This window comes from Argentina silus, assembly GCF_951799395.1.
Source record: "Argentina silus genome assembly, chromosome: Y".
Classification (NCBI taxonomy): Eukaryota; Metazoa; Chordata; class Actinopteri; order Argentiniformes; family Argentinidae; genus Argentina; species Argentina silus.
This window is the reverse complement of record NC_139654.1, coordinates 32688769-32703713: the sequence shown is the minus strand read 5'-3', so window position 1 is coordinate 32703713 and position 14945 is coordinate 32688769. Positions and strand designations below refer to the sequence as shown.

The 14945-nt window shown below is 42.7% G+C and overlaps 1 protein-coding gene across 2 annotated transcripts in view; it reads right to left on the bottom strand.

The window, feature by feature from the left end:
• LOC310823574 (FAS-associated factor 1-like) overlaps nt 1-14945 on the bottom strand; it is a 90999-nt gene that overhangs the window by 24345 nt on the left and 51709 nt on the right. For both annotated transcript variants that reach the window (XR_014554954.1, XM_083696457.1), the window contains exons 14-15: nt 13247-13383; nt 12919-13007 (exon numbers count right to left, since the gene is read on the bottom strand). Coding sequence is in view for 1 of the 2 variants with exons in the window: in XM_083696457.1 (XP_083552583.1) it covers nt 12919-13007; nt 13247-13383 (226 nt within the window). In the remaining variant the exon portion in view is untranslated. The remainder of the gene's footprint in view (nt 1-12918; nt 13008-13246; nt 13384-14945) is intronic.

Sequence of the window (14945 nt, the reverse complement as noted above, 5' to 3'; positions counted from 1 at the left end):
ATTTTTATGAAGTGTTGTCACATGGAGAAGATCATGTGTCAAAAGGGGGGATGACGGATATTGTAAATAAGCATTGGTACACCCAAGGCTTTTTAAATTATTCACAGAATTTGGCATAATGTAGAAAGAGGGCAAATGGTTCCCCAATCAAGCCATCCTCCCCCTGATGGCCGATTTGATCATGTTATGATGGACTTTGTTGAGTTAAACCCCTGCGAGGGAAAGAAATATTGTTTAGTTTTTGTGGGCATGTTTTCTAAATGGGTTGAGGTTTTTCCATCGGGAAAAGCAGATTCCTCAGCAGTGGCGAAAGCATTGGTAACTGAAGTAGTGCCATGCTGGGGAATCCCTAGGAAATTGTTGAGTGACAATTGGTCACACAAAATGTCTGAATACTTAGGGGTGGACTTGAAAAAACTCACTGCTCTTATCACCCCCAGAGTGGAGGGATAGTGGAGAGTGAGAACAGGACAATCAAAATGAAACTGACAAAAGTGTGAAGAAGCCGGACTGAACTGGGTTAAAGCTTTTCCATTGATCCTCACAGCTATGCGAGGGAGGCCTAGGGCAAAGAACGGCCTGTCTCCTCATGTGATCCTGACTGGTAGACCAATGAACACAGGAATAGGTGCACCACATAATGGGTGTGAGCTAACCATTGAATATGCAAATTACTCTATGCTAACATACTGTGCTAACTTGACCAGAGTTTACAGAGGCATCCACAGAACCGTGAAGGAGGCACTCCTCACACCACTAGGGGACCCCTCCACGACATCCAGCAAGGGAAGTGGGTGCTGATCAAGAACTGCAGGAGAAAAACACTGGAGCAGTCCATGGTGGTTGAGTCCTTTCCAGGTACATCTCGTCACGCAGTCTGCGGTAAAAGTAGCAGAGAGAGGCACGTGGGTACATGCCACACACTGCAAGAAGGCACCACCACTGGAGAGACCAGCGAGACCAGCCATCAGCAGGCAGACCAGGAGCGACCCAGCGAGACTAGACGTCAGCGGCCAGCCCAGAGGCAACCCGACGGGACCGGGCCCAAAACGAGGAGTGACCAGCCAGGAGGAGAGGAGTAGTAAGGCCTGAGACAAGGACAACACTGAGCCACCGCAGGCCTCCAACAAGAATCACGTATTCCAACATAATTGAAACACCATGAAGCCGCCGAGACAATTGCAGCCTACGGAGTGGGGTTCCGGAGGGTGATCGGATGTTTTCTGATTGTTGCCACTATTGTTGGAGGAGCCGAGCCTGGAGGAGAGGCTCCGACACATGCGAGCAGAGACAATCTGGCATTAAGAATAATGGTGGATTACGCGATACAAGGTAACATGACTGATTGTTGGATCTGCCAACACATCCCTGCCTCCTCACGATCCCCAACGTTGACACCCGTCCCCTTCACCAAAGTGGACTGGGGAACTCATAACTGGGCGGGACTCGCTTCACAGCTGACAGTAAATGACAATGACTGCTATACACCGAAACAATTGTTGGCTCCAGTCACAGAGCAGGCTGATGCCCTAACTAATTTTGTAATAATGACCGTCAACTCTGAGTACAGACCTAATGGAGTAAATACCTCTAAGCTACTCCGTATAAGCTACAAAAGAAGAATGTTCACTAAGGGGGAAAAAACTAAGATACAGATGACTCTGGTTCAAACCAACTGTACTGGAGCTAACTCCCCTCTATACTCAGCCCATTGTTCCCCAACGGCATACACCCCGACCATACGAGTAGATGCGGTCGTGGGAAAACTCCCCATGCCTAGCTATTACCGCCTACACTCGATGACGGTGCATATGCATGACTGCGCCCAGCCGGTAGTAACGAGACCACTGAAACCACAAAACTGTTCGGTGCCACGATCCCCAGTGGCTGTATACGAGCTACAAAATCTGTTTCTCTAATAAGACAAGAGGCCAAGTTTATCTGGGAAAGAGTGATTGTCAGGATAACGCAGGAAACCAAACCCAATTCGACCTCACCGCAGCTAAACCACTGCCAGAGCAAGTGTACTTAGCAAGTGTACAAAAGCTTACAGTTGTGTACCTACAAATGCAGGTGGAACTTGCTATTTGGCATATTTGATGCCGTTAATCAGGCGTGCAGATGACAGGGAAATGGCAGCACTGTATCGCCCTGCGTACATACACAAGAGAGCACTTTCTTTTGGCCAAAGATTTCTGAGTATCCTAGTCCCTAGTTATGGTACATACACATCCCAGGCAGAAATCGAAGCACTCTCCCAGGTGCTAGAGAAACACATGAATCTTACCACAGTGGCTATTTCGGCAGTAGCAAAGGAACTAGATGAGACTAGAACGATGGCCCTGCAAAACAGAATGGCTCTGGACATGATTTTGGCTTCCCAAGGGGGGGTCTGCCACACTATTGGTACCGAATGTTGTACATACATCACAGATGCCACTAGCCAGGTAAAGGATTTGGTAGAGGGAACACACAGAGGTATAAAGATGCTCCACCAAATCCATGGCTTTGATGTTTTCACCTCAATGAGTCAAGTGCTCGGGCCATGGGAGGCCTCTATAGCTAAGTTGCTGGTTACCATACAGTGCCTATAGAAAGTAATCATACCCTGTGAAATCTTTACCTTTTGTCACATTACACCCTGGAAATTAAAATAAATAAAATCTAACTTTTTGGAGCTGTATGTACACATTATAACCCTCATCATCAAAGTGAAAATAAAAAAATAAAAGAATTCTGGACAATTATTAAAAATTAATTAGTGAAATACCTGGTTTGGTTAAGTGATCAGCCCCTTAGAGTATACCATTATAAACTTGCTCAGGTGCAACCAATCAACTTCCAGATCAAACACCAGGCTAATTGCCCCCCACCTGACATCAATTGTAGTGGTTTTGATTACTTCAGAATAAAACCAGCTGTTTCTGGAGGATTCCACTACTAGAAGTGCATGGTTCTGCAAAGAATTCACCATGGTTGGAAAAGTACTTTCAAAAGAGCCTCCGGGATAAAGTTGTAAGAAGGCACAAGTTAGGTGAAGGCTACAAAAAGATTTCGAAGGCTTTAGCTATCCCTCTGAGTACCGTTCAGAGCATCATTAAGAAGTGGAAGGCATATGGCACCACCAACACCTTGCCTAGATCAGGCCGTCCGTCCAAACTGGATGGCCGAGCCAGGAGGACATTGATCAGAGAAGCTACCAAGAGGCCACTTTGAAGGACTTACAAGTCTTTATGGCTGGGACTGGTCTGTCTGTGCATGTGACAACAATCTCACAAGCTTTACACAAAGCTGGCCTGTATGGCAGGGTAGTAAGAAATAAGTATTTTCTGAACAAGTGCCACACTCAGTCTCATTTGTGCTATGCAAAAACACACCTGGAAGATTGTATTGCCATGTGGAAAAAGGTTTTATGGTCAGACGAGACTAAGATTGAACTTTTTGGACTGAACTCCAAGCGCTATGTTTGGCGAAAACCAAACACAGCACACCACCCAAAACACACCACACCTACTGTGAAGCATGGTGGTGGCAACATTATGTTGTGGGGATGTTTCTCTTCAGCGGGGACTGGGCAATTGGTCAGGATTGAAGGGAAAATGGATGCTGCCAAGTACACCCAAATTCTTGAGGACAACCTTCGTCCCTCTGCTAGACAGCTGAAGATGGGCAGGTCATTCACCTTCCAACACGACAATCCTAAACATACCGCCAAAAAAACAACGCAGTGGCTTAAGGATAGAAAGATGAATGTCCTTGAGTGGCCAAGTCAGAGCCCTGGCTTAAATCTGATAGAAAATCTGTGGATGGACTTGAAGAGAGCAGTCCATCGCCGCTCACCACGGAATTTGACTGAACTCGAACAATTCTGCAAGGAAGAATTGGCAAGTATTCTCCAATCTAGGTGTGCAAAGCTAGTAGAGACATATCCAAACAGATTGATGGCTGTAATTGCAGCAAAAGGTGGCTCTACAAAGTATTAAATCAGGGGACTGATGACTTTTCCAACCCTGTTATTCTTGTTTTTCATTTTTTATAAATGTTCAGAACTGTCGCCTTTTTTTTCATTAGTTTGATGTTGTATGGCTAAATTTGTACATAAAGCTGGAAAGTTTTTTTTTATTTTTTTTATTTTTATTTTTTTAAATGGGTTTTGATTTCAGGCTGTACGACAAATATAGTAACTATTTCAAAGGGGTATGATGACTTTCTATAGGCACTGTATGTGCAATTATTGCTTTCTTGATGACCTGTTGTATAGTGATGTCGGTGGTTTGCAAGGCATGTACAAGGAGGGCGGCCACCCACATAATGACAACTAACATGGTACTCGAACGAATGGAGACAGGGGATGACCTTTCTAACCTGGATCCCTTTCCCGGGTACAACTTATCTGATGTGGACGAGGAGGATATGAGAACCTCCGTCCAGTGAAATATGATATTTAGGCTGAAGTGTTGTTAACATTCAAGGAATAAAATGTTAAAAAGGAGGGATTGTTATGGAAAATACATTCATAGAACTGTTTTCAGGTTATACACTTTCATATGACTGATACAACTTGGTGTTGAGGGAGCGCAGTAATGGGGGAACAGACATATCTTGCCGATAGGTGTGAAATGTTGAACGCCGATTGATCAGTAAGAAAGCGCCGATTGATCAGTCAGAAAGTCTCCCCATTGTTCATTCTCTCCCGCCCTCTCTCACGTAAGCACAAGCCCATCAGCCGATAGCTATCTACGCTGGGCTGCTGTTACGCTCTTGTCTGCAAGCAATAAATACCGGACTCAGATATTGTGGACTCAGATATTACAAGACAACTACCTACACACATCTGCACAACTACCGACACAGCAACCGACACACGTCTACACAAGTAACTCCACACGTCTAAACAACTACTTACACACGTCTACACAAGCACCCACACACATCTACACAACTACCAACACACGTCTACACAAGCACCTGCACACGCCTTCACAACTACCTCCACACCACGTTGGCACAACTACCAACACAACCACCGACACACATCTGCACAACTACCTTCACACGTCGACACAACCACCTACACAGCAACCTATACACGTCAACACAACCACCTACACAGCAACCTATACACGTCGACACAACTAGCTACACACATCAATACAACTTCCAACACAAGTCTACACAACTACCTGTACAACTAACTACACACGTCTACACAACTACCTCCAGACGTCGAAAGAACTACCTCCACACGTTTACACAACCACTTACACATGTCCATACAAATCACCTAAACAACCACCTACACACGTCTGCACAACCAACTACACACGTCTATACAACTACCTACACACACCTACACAACCACCTACACACGTCTACACAACTACCTACACACAGGTCAAAGACAGATGACGTTTTAAAAGTGGCAAAATAATGTAATTGTATACAAATATAATATTTTGTTATTTTTATGTTCATTAAGGTTACGTTTTCAGTTGTATTGGTTTGATTAAAGAAAAAAATCCAATAATGCATTCAAAGCGTTATTCATATAATTTTGATGAAAATGAAAAATGTAATTCAGTTATAATTCAGCTTTGTTAATTAGAAATCCATACTTAATGCAAACACAAATATGTGCCACTCATAAAATCTGAATTGTATTACAATAAATACCACAAATTAGTGTGACAATGTCTAATTTGTTCATGATTAACAATAAATTGTTACTGTTGTGAATGAAAATGATCACAAACTAATAAAAAATGCTTTATCACGAGAGGTTGTTGTCATATCTTTTGCATTTAAAACAACTATTATATGTCTTTATATACAAATCTGGTTGTTATTCTGAATGACCATGCCTTTTTATACCGACTGACAATGTGGTTTAACATGGCATGGTCTTGTTAAGGTAAGGTATAATAACTTTAACAATGCAGATGTGTCCTGTTCTCACACACACACACACACACACACACACACAATTTAAAACTGTTTTTGAAATAACATTAAAAATGCAATCTCAATAATTAAAACATCAAACATTGTAATGCCATTAAAAGGCATTAAAACATCTGTTTAGAACTTTGGGTAATGCATTCATAACATAAAACCAATGCAAATATCATTATCAAAACAAAGATTCCTCAGTATTGTCTTGCAACGTAAGACTTGAATATAATCTGACCATTGAATGTCTAACTGTTCAGATTTGACCATCTTTGGATTTCAATTCCTCAATTAATTCTCAAATACTTTTCCCATTCTGACTTGCATAGTTGTGAGCTGCGGGTGGAAGATGGCTCTGGTTCTGAGATGATAGCTTGCACATCTGATTTGTCGTAAAAGATTACATCAGAAGTTTGGGGCCACACAAATGTGTTTTTCTTCCCAATTTGCGCTGCATGCAGCTCAACTGTATTTCATCCCCAACTATCTTCAGTCCTTGGCCGACAAAGGGCATGGCATCATAACTCACAAACTTCCCAGTGAGGTCTTCCATGTACAAGGGAGGCGTTGAGCTGGTGGAAAAGGACTTGTGGAGGTGGGTTGAGCTGGCATCATTTCTGTGCCCCTTCCTTGAGATCCCTTCCCTCGATGGGCCAAATGACTGATCTCTCTGTGATGTTTTACAAGTGTCAATGTGGTGTTGTCCTACAATAATTGATAAGATGTGGTCTTATTGGTTCTCCTTGCAAACAGCTCCAAATTTAAAAACTATGGTCTATAAAAGCAGAGGTAGGGGCACAGATTCACTCTCTTTTCTCTTCTCTGTCTGCCTTGGTGTGTGGTCTCAGTTGAACCTGACTACTGTAAGAGTGACCATGTGGTCATCTCTCTCTCTCTCTACCATTTAGTGTAGAATGTAACATTTCTCTGTAAAGTATTTGCCTTGTAATAATTGTATTAGTATACTGTATTATTAAAGCTTAAATTGATTGATTCTAACGTTAACATTCTTGCATTAATTCAGCACAAATTCAACAATTCTTTGCAGTGTTAATTAAATTACTTGGGAGTCAGATTATTAATATTAAGTTTTGCTTTGCTATGAACATTACATAGCCAAATTTCCTTGCCAAGCCTAATATTGTAACTGCTTGTAGAGGTGGTTGAGGGCCACTCCTCTGGTCTCTCTTTAGCTTGTGAAGGTTTGAGCTGGTCGAAGGGGGTTAGACACAGTGGGAGCAGTCTCTTGTGTTTGGAGGCGAAGTTTGAGCTGGTGAAGGGGTCTCCCCTGGCTGGCCCCTCTTGAGCTTGTGTGTGTGTGTGGGGGGGGGGGGGGGGGGGGGTCCACTTCATTTGGACTATAGCTGCCACAGTCTCCTTGTCTGCAGAAGCAGGACAGTAGGGCTGTGACGGTTACACAGTTACACAAGGGCGACCGTGAAACAAAAAAACGACCGTCATAATTGCTGAAATACATTGATTTCAGAAATTCAAATGTGGATTTTTATTTTCATGTCGAATACCTTACCTAACAGCATGAGTGTAAAATAAGTATTATTAACAATTGTTTTGCTGCAATAATCCGTCTATCAATCAAACTGTTTTGTCTCCCTCAAAACGACTGTCATCTTAGACAGACAAGAAGAGCCACTGGACTGCACTGATGATCCCCTGGCATGGTGGCGCGACAACCAGGATCTCTTTCCTTTGATGGCGAAACTTACAGATTTTCAGACCCCTTTTCAGACCCCTTCACTTTTTCCACATTTTGTTGTGTTATAGACTCAATTTAAAATGGATTAAATTAAAACATTTTGCCATCAATCCACACACAATACCCCATAATGACAAAGCCAAAACAAGTTTTTAGAAATTTCAGAGTTGGTAGTGACATCCTAATTCACACAGTGTGTAATTGATTCCTATGCAAATCAGAGACCCTATAAAAACAAAGATATTAATTCCAAAATTACATGAACTATTATCCTTGTATTAAGATGGACTCAGTTCAACTTATTGAGTGATTTGTTGATTTTTGCATTTTAGCTCATTTCATGAGTGTCATAGCAAAGGGTCTGAATACTTATGTACATGAGGTACTTCGGTATTTCAATTTTAATAAATGTACTGAAATTTCAAAAAATGTGTTTTTGCTTTGTCATTCTAGGGTATTGTGTGTGGACTGATGGCAAATTATTTTAATTTAATCCATTACACAACAAAATGTGGAAAAAGTGAATACTGGGTCTGAATACTTTCCGAAGGCACTGTACATGTGTATTTGCGCAACGAGCACAGCCTCAGAGAGAGTTTTTAATACAGCGGGGAACATTGTTGCCCCTCACAGCTGGCAACTGGCTTGGCACTGCCTCATCATACCTGCTCACAGTATGGTTTTTGTGGCTTGCTTCCTGCTTCCTCTAAAATGCAATGCCTGTATTTCTGTGTGCAGGCAAAGTTCTCAGAAAAGTCCATGCAGACAACAACCTAATTTTCACTGAGGGTTTCCTTCAGGTACCTGCACTGTTCTACCTGATGGATCCAGTTAAACTGGTGCCTCGCAAGCAAATCCAGCTTTGTATTCAAGTAGTTCCTGCCAGGTTCCTGTTTCATTATTCTTCACAAAATGTGTGAAGGTTTTTTCACCATTGCTGGACCTTTCCCTCTGCCACTGTTGACATGTACTGTTCTCATTGGGCAGATCTATTTCTATCTCCTCATAGCAGCACTTTGCACAGAGGCGGTACACATGCAGTGTTTGTTTTTCAGGTCACAAACAATAGATGCCACCAACTCCAAGGTACTGGAACTTTACAGTAGCCGTTTTGGCTCAGTTTGTCCACCAGCAGCTTGGCATTTTCATGGTCAATGTTGCGGTCGCTTGTTTTGGGCTCTGTTATATAAAAGGCGTAAAAACTGTCGGTATGACAGAGAGAGTTCGCCATCTTGTAATCGACATAGAGCTCTTGCAGAGTCTTGGTGAGAACTCTCCTCTGAACCTTCTTTGTTTTGGGTGATAGTATTTTCTTTTCCAGCAAGAAGGCGACTGTTCTCATCCCTACGGAGAAACTCAATGCAGAAGCAAGTTTATTGAGCCCACGTGGCCGGTGTTTCTCACTCACTTTTCTTCTATTCAGGGACCCCTTTGCACCTTTTTGGAGATTTTTACATCTTATTTTAGATTGTGCCAATTGTTTTTTTAGACTGATCATTTCTTTCCTTAGCTTAATATTTTGTCTTGTCAATCTCTTGCAACGCTGCAACATACTTCTTTACACTTCTTTGGCTCGTTCTCGAGTTGAGGACGCAAGTGGCTGCTCATTCTCTGGAGGTGGGGCTCAAGTGGTTGCTCATTCTCTGGAGGTGGGGGCTCCAGTGGCTCTGGAGCTGGGTGTGGCTCTTCCTTGAAAGATTGGCTCTCCATTGACACTGGAATGAGGTTCAACAGAGCGTGCATTTGCTTTAACATTTCCCTTCGCTTCCTCTGATTATTTCTCCATTGCTCCCTCCTCTTCTCAGCATCCGTAACCTTGATCCGTTTGATTGGAGGATGATCTTTTAGCCCAACAAGCTTGCTTCTTTGGTAGCTAAACACAAGAATGATGTGATCAGAACAGAAAATAGTACTGTAACTGCCTTGGTCACATTTTACCTCCACCTGTGTCGTAACTCTGTAATTACACTAGTAACATTGCATTAATTATTTTAGAAAAATGAGGGGAAACTGATTGATTGTATTAAGTATGTTGTTACATAGTAAAAGCAAATGCACGCTGTGATGAACCTCACTTCCTGCTGGGATCATATATACTGAAAAATGTATGCACTCACTGCAATGTAAGTCACTTTGGATAAAAGTGTCAGCTAAATGGCATATTATTATTATTATTACTATTATTATGTTACATCGTACCATCGGACTGTTCCTTATTCCACTTGTGCAATAATACAAACCACTCAACTCTGTATGTTATGTAGTTACCTAATGACTATGTAATAATATTGTAAATGTAAATTATACAATATTGTTATTGCAGTAAATACAATGTTACTACACAGGTCAACTTAATGTTACATGTGAACTGTATAGGACCTTCATACTGTAGGCATTGTGACATACAGGTGGAATGTCAGTCATTTGTGATGTAGCGAGACCCACACAACCAATGGTGTATGGATATTGACATAGAAATGGCCCGTGACACTTGAAAATGTTGAATTTTGAGTGTAACATGTATTTAATATCCTACATCACTGACTTACACTCTCCTCCTCTCTTCCCGAGCAACAGGATCTGGATTCACTCGAGCCATGAATCATGCTGCCCTCTCATTATTAGATAATGGCATCAACAAAAAGCTAATTTGTTTTTGTGGTAAAACAGAGCAATTCTGCAAAACTGACTGACAGAAGCGTGAGACAGATGACGGAAATACTGCTTCAACATATTTAACAGTAAATGATATGGCCACCTATGGAAAGTATTGACCTTCACCTTCAATTGTTAAAGTCATTGTTCACATCAAACACAGTATTTTTAAATAAAACAACAAGTGATAACAATTAATTAATTAATAACTCATGTGATGCACTGAATGACACAGGTTATGGAACCACAAAAAAAGTAGAAAATATCAACATTGTAAGAGAAACTTACTGACCTTGTTAATGAGTCATGGGTTCTTCGGGTTCTTCCTGGTTGTCTCACATCCTATCACATGGCTACCATCGTGTACTGTGGTCAGAGGTGGTCTCAGAATGTTCGTTGTACTGAATGGCATTAACGAAATCCATGTTTGCGGACAAACGTTATTGAACAAAAGTTTTTGACAAAGGTTTTAAAATTTCCTTACCATATCTTTAAATATAAAAGTAAACCTTCTTAAAATCATTCCAGGGGGGTTCATTTATAGTTTTATTGAAAAAAAAAGAAGAAAAATGTTGTTTGATTTAAGAGGAGGACCGATAGACTGAATGACATGTTGATACGTTTGATTTTGCATTTTTCACCAGGAAAACTATTACTCATTAATCTCTGCAGAAGATAAGTATTTTAATGCATGACTCGTCTTTGGCCCACACGTCTACACAACTACCTTCACACATCGACACAACGACCTACACACGTCAACACAACCACCGACAGAACCACAGACACACGTCGACAACTACCAACACACATCTAGAGAACCACCTACACAAGTCCACACAACCTTCTACACAACCACCGACAACTACCGACAAATGTCGACACAATCACCTACACACGTCTACACAAGCACCTACACAACGAGCTACACACGTCTACACAACCACCATCACAAGTCTACACAACCACCTACACACGTCTAGACAACTACCTACACACGTCTACACAACCACCGACACGTCTACACAACTACCAACACACGTCTACACAACCACCGACACACGTCAACACAACTACCGACAACCACCGACGTGTGTAGGTAGTTGTGTAGATGTCTACACAACCACCGACACACATCTACACAACTACCAACACACGTCTACACAACCTCCTACAAAGGTCAACACAATCTCGAACACACGTCTACACAACTACCTACAACCGTATACACAACCACCGACACACGTCGACACAACTAACAAACACACATCTAAACAACTACCTACACATCGACCTACAGGTCTACACAAGCACCTATACAACCACGACACAACTACTTACACGTCTACACAACCTCCAACAACCATATACACGTCTATACAAGCACCTACACAACGAACTACACACGTCTACACAACTACCAACACACGTCAAGACAACTACATACACACGTCTACACAACCACCAACACACGTCCACAACTACTTACACGTCTACACAACCACCGACAACTACATACACACGTCTACACAACTACTAACACAACTACCTACACACCCACCGACAACTACTTACATGTCTACACAACCACCTACAACCGTCTACACAACCACAGACACACATCTACACAACCACCAACAAATGTCTACGCAACCTCCTAGACACGTCTACACAACTACTTACGCACGTCTTCACAACCTCCTACACAACCACCTACACACGTCCCCACAACTACTGACACAACCTCCTCCACAATGCTACACAACCACTGACACAACCACCTACACACATGTACACAACCTCCTCCACACGTCTCCACAACCACCTCCACACGTCTACACAACCTCCTACACAACTACCGACAGAACCTCGGACACACGTCTGCACAATCACCTTCACACGTCTCCACAGCCACCGACACAACCTCCTCCACACGTCTCCACAACCTCTTCCACACGTCTACAGAACCGCCTACACACGTCGACACAACCTCCTACACAACCACGTCCACGTCAACACAACCACCTACACACATCTACCGACACACGTCTACACAACCTCCTCCACACATCTACAAAACCACCGACACACTTATACACAACTACCTACACACGTCTACACAAGTCTGCACAACTACCGACACAACCACCTACACACGTCTTCACAACTACCTACACAACTACTTCTATACAACTACCTACACAAGTACTTTCACGTCTCCACAACTACCTCCACACATCTCGAAGAGGCTGAAGGGCGACATTGTCGGCTCCCTCCCTTAGCTCTCCTGTGATGAGACGTCATGTTCTGTTTCAGTGACCACGGCATAATAATGGTGGCAGATGTCAATCATATACACACCCCTATACACACCAGCCCTCTGTCAGCTTACACACCCCTACACGGTGAGACGCGATGGAGGGGTTGGAACATTGTTATTAAACAGAGGACAGATGGCAGAGTCCTTCCTTCCTCAATCTTTCTATGTTTTGAGATTTCCTGTGCCAAGAAGGTCAGATACATGAAGTCCTGTGAGAGTTTCTATTGGTCCATACCTACAGGTTCCAGGTAGAGCTGTGAGAGTTTCTATTGGTCCATACCTCATCTTTGATGTCCTCCTGCTGCTGAGCTGTGAAGATCTCCATGGCTCCCATTAGCCTCATCATCAACTCATCCACCGTTGTGTTGCCTAGGGAACGCAGAACAACAGAGGACACTATGACTGTAGGGGAAATACAACCAAATCACTTGACAACACTCATTCTCCAAAGAATCAATCAATCACAATCTATGGTGTGTCATTCGACCAAATGATGAATGACATGTCATTGTTAGAGGGATCTACAGTAAACATTTCAACCAAAACAAAAAAGGATCACTGTGGAACTCATTGACATTGTTTGAAGTGATGCATGCGGCCATTGCTACCTTGTATAACGTTTAAAACTTCGTTGGATGTGCGTTTGCCCATGACGACGAGGAGCAGAGGGAACTGATCTGTCTTGTAAGTTCTGATGGTCTGAGCGACCACGCTGCCAAAGTGCCTTGTGCACATGGTCAACAGCCTGGAGGAGAAGGAGAGAGAGAAGGAGGGATTATTCTCTCACATGGTCAGCTGTTGGAAGGACGAACATCGCTGGGGATTGACAATGACAGGAGAGAAGCAGCTACACACATCCAGCAGTGGAGGCTGGTGGAGGAAGAAATCAGAGGACGGTCTCATTGAGCCAGTCCTCCAATTTCTACCTCCACCAGCCTCTCTGACATCCAGGTATGTACTGGATAAAAGTAATACAGTATAAAATGAAGAAAAAAATTAGGTCTGATCATTGTTTGGCGATCACATTTAAAAGCAGCAAACAGTGAGCGGACAATTCTTTAAAACAAAAAAGGTTGTACAATGAGAAGTCAGTGAGAGAGACAGGAGAGGGGTGTTCTCTCTCTAACTGTCCAGCAGAGAGAGGAGAGAGCAGAGAGAGGTACAGTGCCTATAGAAAGTCATCATACCCTGTGAAATCTTTACCTTTTGTCACATTACACCCTGGAAATTAAAATAAATCAAATCTAACTTTTTGGAGCTGTATGTACACATTATAACCCTCATCATCAAAGTGAAAATAAAAAATGTAAAAATTCTGGACAATTATTAAAAATGAATGAGTGAAATACCTGGTTTGGTTAAGTGATCAGCCCCTTAGAGTATACCATTATAAACTTGCTCAGGTGCAACCAATCAACTTCCAGATCAAACACCAGGCTAATTGCCCCCCACCTGACATCAATTGTAGTGGTTTTGATTACTTCAGAATAAAACCAGCTGTTTCTTGAGGATTCCACTACTAGAAGTGCATGGTTCTGCAAATAATTCACTATGGTTGTAAAAGTACTTTCAAAAGGCCTCTGGGATAAAGTTGTAGGAAGGCACAAGTTGGGTGAAGGCTACAAAAAGATTTCGAAGGCTTTAGCTATCCCTCTGAGTACCGTTCAGAGCATCATTAAGAAGTGGAAGGCGTATGGCACCACCAACACCTTGCCTAGATCAGGCCGTCCGTCCAAACTGGATGACCGAGCCAGGAGGACATTGATCAAAGAAGCTACCAAGAGGCCAAAGGCAACTTTGAAGGACTTACAAGTCTTTATGGCTGGGACTGGTCTGTCTGTGCATGTGACTACAATCTCACAAGCTTTACACAAAGCTGGCCTGTATGGCAGGGTAGCAAGAAATAAGCCTTTTCTGAAAAAGTGCCACACTCAGTCTCATTTGTGCTATGCAAAAACACACCTGGAAGATTGTATTGCCATGTGGAAAAAGGTTTTATGGTCAGACGAGACTAAGATTGAACTTTTTGGACTGAACTCCAAGCGCCATGTTTGGCGAAAACCAAACACAGCACACCACCAAAAACACACCATACCTACTGTGAAGCATGGTGGTGGCAACATTATGTTGTGGGGATGTTTCTCTTCGGCGGGGACTGGGCAATTGGTCAGGATTTGAAGGGAAAATTGATACTGCCAAGTACACCCAAATTCTTGAGGACAACCTGCGTCCCTCTGCTAGACAGCTGAAGATGGGCAGGTCATTCACCTTCCAACACGACAATGATCCTAAACATACCGCCAAAAG